Source organism: Castor canadensis, chromosome 13 (assembly GCF_047511655.1).
Source record: "Castor canadensis chromosome 13, mCasCan1.hap1v2, whole genome shotgun sequence".
Taxonomy (NCBI): Eukaryota; Metazoa; Chordata; class Mammalia; order Rodentia; family Castoridae; genus Castor; species Castor canadensis.
Genome location: NC_133398.1, coordinates 36558346 through 36569458, shown reverse-complemented (window position 1 = coordinate 36569458; position 11113 = coordinate 36558346). Strand labels below are relative to the sequence as shown.

At 36.4% G+C, this 11113-nt stretch overlaps 1 protein-coding gene across 2 annotated transcripts in view; it reads left to right on the top strand.

Moving 5' to 3' along the window:
- Positions 1-11113, top strand: part of Zcchc7 (zinc finger CCHC-type containing 7) — a 220823-nt gene that overhangs the window by 477 nt on the left and 209233 nt on the right. For both annotated transcript variants that reach the window (XM_020158174.2, XM_020158175.2), the window contains exon 2: positions 4714-5341. In XM_020158174.2, the coding sequence (XP_020013763.1) occupies positions 4738-5341 (604 nt within the window). In that variant the 5' untranslated portion in view covers positions 4714-4737. The remainder of the gene's footprint in view (positions 1-4713; positions 5342-11113) is intronic.

Genomic DNA, 11113 nt, shown 5'->3' with positions numbered 1-11113 from the left:
TGATAGTAAGAAAGCCGGTCAATCGGTTAAACGCGGGGGCCTCGTCGAGCCAAGGGGTAGCCAGCCTGGCCTGGGGGAGCGGGCAGTTTTGGGCCAATTCCAGCACCAGTGGGACCATAAAATATTTGGGAGCTGTGCTGTTCCTTCATATAAAAGAAGAAAACGAGAACTGCCTTCACCAAGATTCCCTTTATTCTTCACACCTTGCTAGCCGATAGTTGCCTTCAACTTCAGGGAAGGGCTGCCTGTGCATGGGAAAAACTCTGCCTAGGAATTAGCGGGCCAGAGTTCCAGCCATGGCGCCACCACTGATTAACTGGTGACTCTTGAAATCTCTTTAGGCTGAATTTACGATTATTGCTGATTTCAGCGTTGAATTGGGAAATTTTTAGGGCCCTTTTAAGCTTATTGAATAAATTTCTCAAAACCCGTTTCCCTTAAGTATAAAATCAGAGCCTTAATTTGATGACTTTCAGGTCCCTTCAGAAGCTCTCGACTTTTTGAGTACTTAGGCTATCACATAACGAAGAGTTTAAAATGGACTGTTTGTATTTTAAGACAGCCTTATGCTTTGGGGTCAGTTTGGTATTGCTGTCTAGCGAATCTGAGGGTCGGGAATGAGTTGAATTGGAAGTAGGGGTGGTATGACAGGTAAGAGCCTGCATGGCAAAAGGAGAAGGGCCCAGAGAAAGGTGAAAAAAGGGTTTCCAGATAGGGTTAGAGCACGACTAAGAACAACTGGGATTTACAGCAGTAAATTTAGCATCATTTTCTTCCATCAAGACATGTTCTTTTTTTGTGACCATCGTTTTTGCACATTTGGATTCTATACCTAGTCATTGATTCAGAGTGGCAGTCACATTTGGAAAATAGAAGTTTTAATTCCAACTTAACAGTGTTTAAACAATCATTGTCAGGGTAACACAGAGTATGTTAATTTCCAGTGAAAACTGGATTTAAAATGAATTTGTGGTGTTGGGGATGCAACTCATTGGTAGAGTGCTTGCTTATAGCATGCCCAAGCCCATGGGTTTATTCCTAGCACATTAAAAAAAATTGAGCTGTGGATTATTATATTCAACTCTGCCATCAATGGATGCCTGTGCCATCAAGAAGGAACATCTAAGGCAGAATGCTTTGAAAGGAAATAAGAGCAAAATGCCCAGATTGACCAGTAGGTAGATTGTTGAGAGCAGAAGTATAAGTAAATTTTGGAAGCTTCAATAAGCCTTAAGTTGTTTAGTTTAAAAAAAGATGAATGAATGCCTACTGCTCCCTCTTTTGATGGTGAGAGCCTGTGCAGTTATTCTCTATAGCTGTTTTATAGTTATTAAACCATTTTTTTTTTTTAGATAAGTTTCATCCCCACTTCCATGGTATTTTAGATTCTTACATAGGAACCATTTTCTTTAGCCGTAGGATTGATAAAGTGAGTGCCAACCTGAGAGGTTCTTGAATGGTAAACTGACAAATGTAAAGATGTGCTTTTCCTTCTAATTAAAAATACCTCCTTCATAGTTTTTATTCTCCAGTGGGAAGTGAAATGGTGTTTGTGAGGCAAACTTTAGGTGTTAGAGCCAATGCACATACACCAACCTTTATTTGAAATTATTTATTTTGAATTTTTTAAAATCTTAGTGAATCCTTGGCTGAGTTTGGAAAAGGTGAATCAATTGTAGCTGTGTCTTTTTTTTTTTTTTTTTGGTATGGGGTTGAACTCAGGGCCACATACTTGTTAGACAGGCATTCTGGCTAGAGCCACACCTCCAGCACCCTAACCTTGGATAGGCCTTGTTATCTCTTTGAACCTCAGTGTCCTTATATGTGTGAAATAATCCAGCAGGTCCCTCTCCATTAAAGTTTGTTACTGTCAAAAGATCTTATATCACCTAGTGAAGGAATCAAAAAGCTGAAAAAGCCTTCTGAGTCAAGGGATGTGTCTGTATATACATATAGACAGGTATTTGTTTGTATATAATATTCATCTTCTAGTATACATTTGAAAAATAAATGCATATGAATGTTATTAAGGTAGTAATATAAACCAAAAACAACTTGATGCAACACGCATAAGCTACAAAAATAGAAGAAAGCATGTTATGCTAGAACACAATTTTCAAGTTACAGAAGTACAAAATCCTCTTAAAGGCCATAGGGGCTAAATTGTTAAATTCATTTTTCTACATTTCAGAGGAAGAGATAAATCCTTAGACCCAAGGAAGTCAGTTTTTGTTATGGTTGTGCAGTTTATTTTTGGCATACATTCACAGGTGTGCCTATGGCTCTATTCTTAATCCCTTTCCTTTGGGATGGCTCCAAGAGTAGTACAAATTTGTAACTCTGTAATTTAGCTCTTTAATTTTTTTTCCGTGCTGCACTGGAATTAGGCTTTATCTTAAGTCCACACTGGATCCTCAGGATGGATCCAGTGCGGATTTTGAAGGAAACATAATTCCTTTGACTTCTTTTAGAATTAATTTACCTATTAAATAAAAAGGAAAGGATTCATCTGTTATTTGAATTCCTCTGCGGCTAACATTTCAATATAAACTGATAAATACTATGAGCATTATTATTCAGACAGCCACGTTGAACTTGTATGATAATAACAGCATAGCAACCTAAAAAGACAGTGCAATGGGGAGCAAGTATATTGTGCCATTTAGAAGAAAAAAGGCATTAAAAGCTGGTTTCTTTATTTCTGGAAAACAAAAAACTTCAGCTTGAGTTTAGTGCATTTTGGGCTCTTATTTACATGATTCTCGGGGTTAACTGGTTCTTTTACTAAAACTACCGTTACAACACCTTGACATTTTAAGGCCTGAGAATTGGGAAACTAAGAAAACGATTATTCTTTCTTAATTGTACCTGTATAACTAAAAGTGGAAGAAAAAAAAGTTGGCATTTTTACTGTTTTCTAGGGTGTTCCTGATTTTTGAACAAATATGACTTAATTTTTCCAGTGCTCTCCTTTTGATCAGCATTCCATTGATACCTAATTGAAACATCTACTGTGTAGATTTTTGGTTGGTGGTAGAATTTAATGCCTTTGAATAGTTGGAGACAACTGAAAAATTATCCATCCTAATTTCTATGTACTAGGCATGTGTTAGACTTATTGAGGCTGAAGAACAAATGCCTGATGATGCAATCAATTTGTTTACCTTATTGAGCAGAAGAACAGTACCTATGATATAGTTCGTTTAGTCAACAAACAGTTGTGGAAATTGCTCTAAATACCAGTTACTCTGTTTGGATTTGATGATCCGTTGTTTAACATGATACATATGGTACATTTTCTGTTAGAGTTTGTGATCTGTGCTTCTGGGGTATTTACACTGAATAAGTAATTAGAAATGTGATGAGTGTTTTTGAAACACATAGTGCTATGGAAGCCTATAAAAGGGGCACTTAGTTTAGTCTGATGGGAAGTGATGTTAAAGCTGAGTTGAAGGATGCACAGGATTTAATATGCACACAGGAGAGTAAAGTGTTCCTGTTTATGCATTTATTGCCAGATCTGGGAGTTTTGCCTCAATTTTAGTAAGTTTGTATTTCATACAAAATTTTTATGACTAACACCCAATAAGTTTTATCAAATTTTATTGTACTTTATTATTTTTTTGGCAGTATTGGGGATTGCATCTGCTAGACAGGTGTTCTACCACTTGAGTCATGCCACCAACCCTGTTTTGCTTTAGTTATTTTTGAGATAGGATCTTGCTATATGCCCATGTCAGCCTGGATCTAGATCCTCGTTTTTATGCTTCCCATGTAGCTGGTGTACCACCAGGCCCAGCCATTGGTTGAGATGGACTTTTTGCCTGGGCTGGCCTCAAACTGTGATTCTCCTGATCTCTGCCTTCCAAGTAGCTAGGATTACAGGCTGGAGCTACTGCATCTGGCTTATCAATTTTTCTTTTTTGGGGGGCTGGGACAGGAGTTGGAACTCAGGGCTTCATGTTTGCAAAGTAGGTGCTGCTTGAACCACAACTTCAGTGTTCAAATATTTTTAATTTATTCTTTGAGCCAAAAATCAGAGGCCATGAGATTTTATTATTACTATTATTGTGGTGCTGGGAATCAAACCCATGACCTCTTACATGCTAAGCTTGCATCCTACCTCTGGGGCTACACCTCATTCCTTGAGATTAATTTTTAAATTGAGAATAAATATCTGTACTCAAGTAGTAAATACAATAATGGTTTCCTGTTATGGCTTTGAGTCATAGTTGAAATAATATTCTTGCATAAGACTGTATACCTAAAAAAAAAGGAGATACAGAACCAGAACTAAGAGATGAAGAATGAATGGAATAGTGAGATACTTAAAATCTTTTTGCCATTTTTAACATTTTGAAGAACAAGTGTTCTGTGTCAGGTAATGGGTCTTGATCTGTTGTCCTTTTCCATTATTTTTTTGAAATACCGTGTTTCCATTAATAGCTATAACTTAATTTATTGGTAGTAATTTTCATTTGAGAGGTGTGGGCATTATTATAGTGGGTCATAACAGGTTTTAGAAATCCACAGGAAAAAGGTATTCTTAAGAGAAAAAAGTATTTTAACATGTTAGTATTTTAACTAACATATTTTAACCATTTTAATATGGCCTTCACGTAGAAGTTGACTCTGTGGGGTGATATTATTCACTAACCAGACAAGATCTCAGCTTTTAAAATACCTTCTTTGTGTGACTTTCTCTTTTTACAGCATTAACATAACCAACTTTCCATAATGTTTGGTGGCTATGAGACTATAGAAGCATATGAAGATGACCTTTATCGAGAAGAGTCATCTAGTGAACTAAGTGTTGATAGTGAGGTAGAATTTCAGCTCTACAGCCAAGTTCATTATGCCCAGGATCTTGATAATGCCAACAGAGAGGAAGGACATGAAGAAGAGAACTCTGGGAATTCTGAATCATTCAGTAGTAAACCAAATCAGAAGAACTTAATTGTCCTTTCAGATAATGAGGTCATCCAGCTATCAGATGGGTCAGAGGTCATCACTTTGTCTGACGAAGATAATATTTACAGATGTAAAAGAAAGAATATTAGAGTCCAAGCACAAGAAAAGACCCAAGGTCCTTCTGCTTCTCATTCTAATGAATTGGTTGATAAGAAATGCAAAAAGGATTCTGAGAAACCTAAACCTGAAGAGAGATCAGGTGTGATCCGAGAGGTAATGATTATAGAGGTCAGTTCAAGTGAAGAGGAGGAGAGTGCCATTTCAGAAAGTGAAAATGTTGAAAGCTGGATGCTCCTGGGATGTGAAGTAGATGATAAAGATGATGATATCCTTCTCAACCTTGTGGGATGTGAAAACTCTGTTACTGAAGGTTAGTATCATATTGGCTATTTTGAAAAGTAATATTAACTTTAATAAGGAAGACTGCTTTTCCTAGACAAAAGACCAGTAGGGTCTGTTCCATTTAATTCCTTCCTTTTTGATCTTTTTTCTCATGAGAATTTTAGCAGAGGCTATTTTAATTTTGGTCTGTTTGAATATTAGAGTATGTCAGAATCCTCAAAGAGTATTTCAAAGACACCTAGCTTCTGCTCTAAGCATATTCATAGCTGCTTCCTGTTTGGCTAGAGTCAGTTCTCGACCTGAAATCTTACTTGTCTTTCTGCTTGGTACCACAGGTGAGTACTCCATTTTGAGGATTAAAGTTTTGTTGTTAGCTTTGTTCTCGGTGTCATATGTAGTCAGTTAGTATTAGTACTTGGCCCTTTAAAAAATCTTTTCCCTTCATTTCTCTTCCTTTATGCCTAATACCGAGTGTCTTGCAGTTGTTTCCTAAATGTTCTTTTTTTTTTTTGTATTTGTCCTATATACTAGTAGTCTTGAGATGCCCCTTTATTCAAGGTACTTTACTGCTGCTCAGAAACCTTTAGTAGTACCCTGTTGCCCTCTGAAGAAATGGTGGCATTAAATATAAATCATGCTCTATCCTAGGGACTGGAAAAGTGTTTTTAAGGAATCAGATAGGAAATAGGCCTAGGTTTCTAGGCTATAGGATCTCTTAATTATTCAACTTTGCCTTTCTGGGAAAGCAGCCTTACATAATACCTAAAAAAAAAATGGGACTAGCTCCTCTAATATGATCTTAATTAAAAGAACAGGAGGCTGGCACAGCATTTTACAGCAAAAAGAAGAGCAGAGTAACTACAACGTACAGCAGAATCAAATGAAGTTTTGTCCAAATAATAAGGGAGATCTGATAATGTTTTTAGGCAGAAGGGGAGGAGCTTTTGAAGCAAGACTGAACTTGATGAATCAGGGTAGGGCAGTCAGGTAAGAGATGGGATTGGGTGTGTGTGTTGTTAAATTAGTCTTAAAATGTAACTACCAATTCACTCAATGATTAAAGAATCAGAGAGGAAAGAATTCAGATTGATTGAGGTAGATGAGGGAACAGTATAAGGATGTGTTTGATTTTCTTGGGAATATGAAAACAGAAGTGGGAATGGACAGAGGGTAATTGGAAGCTTACAGTATGGAAGGAATGTTTAAGTGGTATGGGGAATACTTAGGTAGTGGTTCTTAATATTTTAAGGATACAACCTCTTTAAAACAATTTGTGGATCTCCTCACATCACTATAGTTATATTTTTAGTATTTGGTAATGGAGAAAATGCCCAGTAGCAGAAAGCTACTAGTACTGTGTGACTTTGTATTTTTTTAAATCATAACATTGACTGTACATTTGGGAAATGCTAATACATATTTGTGGGAGATGGTCTTTATATAATTCATGTCTCTGGATACCTACTGTGGTAACTAATTGTATTCCAGGAATCTGAGGCTCATAGTTTAGAAATTATTAAGCTAATCAGTTAATAATGAGAGAATGAAAGGATTGTTTCGACGTTAAAATTAAAACTAATATGAGCTATAATGAACTCACTTTGAAGGATCTGTAATGTTTTGGTAGTACTTAGTAGTCTCAAACAAAGTTACAGAAACCAAATGATCTGTAATATTATAGAATGTCAGAATAAGCATTTAGACTATTTTTTTCTATAAATTGTCTTTCCCTGAGATCCTAGCTAGTTTCATTAATCACTTCTGTATTCATGATAATCAAACTGGCATGTCCCTACTATTTTCTTGAATTCAAGTTTCCTGTGTGTACCTTGCTTAGTATTTACTGTTGTTTCAGACTTAAAAGTAGTGAAAAGATTGTATTTTCCCTTTGAAACCAGCTCTCTGCAGGTCTAAGAATCTGTAGAGTTGGTGAAGTTGATGGCAGAGCATGGGTAGATTAGAGGAACTTGGAAGAGAGTTATTCTTGTGGTAAATAATGCTATGAATGATATGGAGAAGTTGGGGGGGAGCGGGGGGAGCCAGTTGGCAAAAAGGTCTCCATGAGAGAATTGCTTGCTACATGGCATTGTTGGTAAAAGACAGGTTTAATTAAAAAGAGGAGGCATGTGGAAGTGGTTCATTTATTAAAATTGGGTCTTGCACCATGGAAAGAAAGGCAGTTTTAAATGAGGTAAATGTATAGTTTAGGAACCCTAAAAAAATAATTAAAATACAGATCGGCATGAAAACATGGGATGACATTTCCAACTGGAGAGTTGGAAAAGACTTGTTGGAGGTCAGAACATAAGAGTTGGGTTTTGAAGAAAGGATTAGGAATGAGGTTGGAAGTGGATGGTGTTAGTTGAAGAGAACAGCATGTGCAAAAACATAACAGAAGGAAAACATTGAGTTTAGGGATGTGCAGGTAGTTTAGTCTGATTAGTAGTTGGGAAAGTGAGGGATTATAAATAAGATGGGGCCAGTAGTGCTTTTTGTGTTCATCTTATGAACTCTTGAAAGTCTTGGCACCATTGAAGGATCTTAAGCAGGTGAATAGCATGTTTATACTTTTATTCTAGGAAGAATTCTAGTGACTGTGGAGGTTGAATTGTAGAGTTAGCAATTTTCAAAATCAGGTGAGTAGATAGGTTTTTTTTTTTTTTTTTTAAAGCTTAGGGCCTTGAGCATTTCTGGCCAAACCTTCAGCCTTGGATAGGCTTTCTTTTGTAATAATCTGGGCTAAAAATGTTGAGAAGAGAATTAAAGTATGTAATAGTAGTAGTGGGGATAGTAGAGGAGAAATGAATTTGTGAGTGTTAACTTGGTATTGGATGAGGCAGATAGAGAATGGAAGGAGTTAATGATGACTTCAAAGTCAAACACCTGGGGAACACAGGAGTAAGTAAATTGGGAGCTAACTCATGATAGAATAGGAGTTTCTCAGAGCAAAATGAAGGCTGGATAGGAGGTGAATGAGGATGGAATAAGTGGGAGCTGAGTCATATGGAAATGAGAATTGTGGAGGAAAGTGATAGATTTAGCAAGTTGTGTCTTACAGGATTAAAGAGGTTAATAATTAGGTAAAACTAATGTTTCATATTATAAACGTGGTAAGAAGCAAGTCTGTTTTTAAACTGCATTCTTTTAGAGATATTTGTATCTGTCTGTCCATCTGTGGTGGTTCTGGGGTTTGAACTCTGCTTTGTGCTTGCAAAGCAGGTACTATACTACTTGAACAATATCTCTAGTCCATTTTGCTGTTTTCCATCTTTTGGAGATGGAGGTCTCTCAAGGCTCTTGCCTCTATCCTCTGTTCTCCTTATGTCAACCTTCCAAGTAGCTAGGATTGCACGTGTGAGCAACTGGTACTTGGCTCAAAATTGTAGTATATTGAAACCAGTGATATAAGAGAAAAAAATTAGTCTTCTTGATGCCAGTTCTTTTTCCACACTCTTAAGCCTTATATTTAGTGTTTCCTTGACCTGTATTAGCTTGTTTCCCATTAATTGCTAAATCATCAAACTTTTTTGTGTTTTGAGGTGCGTAGATATGAACTCAGGGCCTATACTTTGAGCCACTCTACCAGCCCTTTTTTGTGATGTTTTTTTTCCAGCTAGGGTCTCATGAACTATTTGCCCGGGGGTAGCTTTGAACCTGGATCCTCCTGATTTTTGCTTCCTCAGTAGCTAGGATTATCGGGGTGAGCCACCAATGTGCCAGCATCGTCTAATGTTTATTGAACATCTGCTCTATGTAGACTATAAGTAGTACTGGGGATTTAAGGTGGTAAAAGACAGTTTTAGTTTAAGTGATTTTGTGATTCATTGAAGAGACAAAATGTAGTTAGGAAGCTAAATAGTTTTGCAGGAGTCTCAACTAGAGGAGTTAAGTTTCTCAAAATCTTGATTATAGATGTGGTTGAAAATTTACACTTTAAACAAGTAGCATTAGTGAATTTGAGATAGTATATAAACCTTTCAAAGACTATACAAATGCTTACATATTTTGTATTTGCTCTTACTAAATTTGTAATAATGAGTATAGCACTACCTTTTGCTCTGTGAAAACCTTAGTTTCTCCCCAGTACTTCAATTTCAGTGAGATGCCTACACATTTGTTTTGCTTTACTGGCAGATAATACACAATTAGGAGGCATGTTTTTCCTTACTGTTCTACCTGTAAACGTTTGATACTTTTCTCATATGATTTAAAGTTGTTGATTAGCCTCCTGAGGTTCCGTTGAAACCATAGGTATGTAACACTCACTTGACTGCATCGTCTTTCTCAGTCATATTGGTGGCTCTGCTTGTAAGAAGTTCATGCTAAAACAAGCCATCGTACCCATGTACTTATGGCACTCAGTGTTCTTTACTGACAGATACATGAGTTTATTTCCAAGGTCTGGGCTTCATTTCCTTTCCTTCTTTACTGTTTTCTAAGGCTCTCTCCCCTTTCCCACTCCATGTTAGGGGAACCCAGGGCCTTGTACATGCTAAGGATGTGCTCCTCAGTCTTCTTTATAAGTACTTGATCTGTCATTTGTTTTTCTTTTTAAAGTTCTAGCCTTTTATTATCCTCAGTAGAAGTGATTTGCTATTCTTGTATGCAGTAGTCCTTCTTATCTTCAGGAAATACATTCTAAGACCCTCAGTGGATGCCTGAAATGGGATAGTACTAAGCCTTATATACTGTTTTTTTCCCCTATACATATGTTAAGTTTAATACATAAACTAGGCACAGTAAGAGATTAATAATAACTAATAATAAAATATAGTACTTATAATAATGCACTCTATAATGCCTTATTTCCACAAATTTAATATCTTTTCTAATCTTAACCAAGCACTTAATTCACAGTGTGACTATAAATTTTTCAGTTTGAAATGTGACAGCAAAACTTGTGTGGATTTTTTTTTTCTTCACTGTTTCCCAGAAGATTTGTTTTTACTGTAGATCTTAGTAACCTTAGCATATGATTTTTTTTCTTTTTTCTTCCATTAGGTCAAGAACTTTTACACATTTGTTTAAAAGAGGCACTTTGTTTTCTCTTTGGCATGTCGTAATTGCCAACATTACTACTTTTGAGTTTTGGGGCCATTATTAAGTAAACTTAGGGTTACTTGAATCAGGCATTGTGATACTGTGACAGTTGTTCTGAGAACTGAGATGGCTACTAAGTGACTAACAGGCAGGTAACATATGCAGCGTGGATATGCTGGACAAAGGAATGATTAACATCCCAGGCTGACAGAGCAGAATGGTGCAAGATTTTGTCATACTGTTCAGAATGGCACATATTTTAAAACTTACGAATTGTTTACTCTGGAATTTTCCATTTAATATTTTTGGATGTGGTTAACCGTGGGTAACAAGCTATGGAAAGCAAAACGATGGATGTAGGGGGGACTATTGTATTAGAAAAGCACATTTCCTGTTTGAAGAAAAGATATACCAAAGAAAATGAGTATGTTTTTTAATTGATGGTGATTCTCAGGGATTTGCATAAGAGAAACAGATCTGAGGAGAGACAGAAAGTGCTTTAGGAATTATAGGGGAATAATCAATAACTTATTTTCTTGAATAGGTAAGGGATGTTTTAGCTGTAGGAGTAATTGTTAACTCTTCCTTATGAGTTTTTATTGTGGAAATTTAAAAATGTACAAAAACAGAATGTTATGATGGACTACAATGTGCCAAGAACCAGCTTCAATAATCAGCAATTTGTGACTAATCTTTTCTCATCTATAACTCCATGCCCTTGTATTATTTTGAAGCAAACCACAGACATCATTTTTTAATA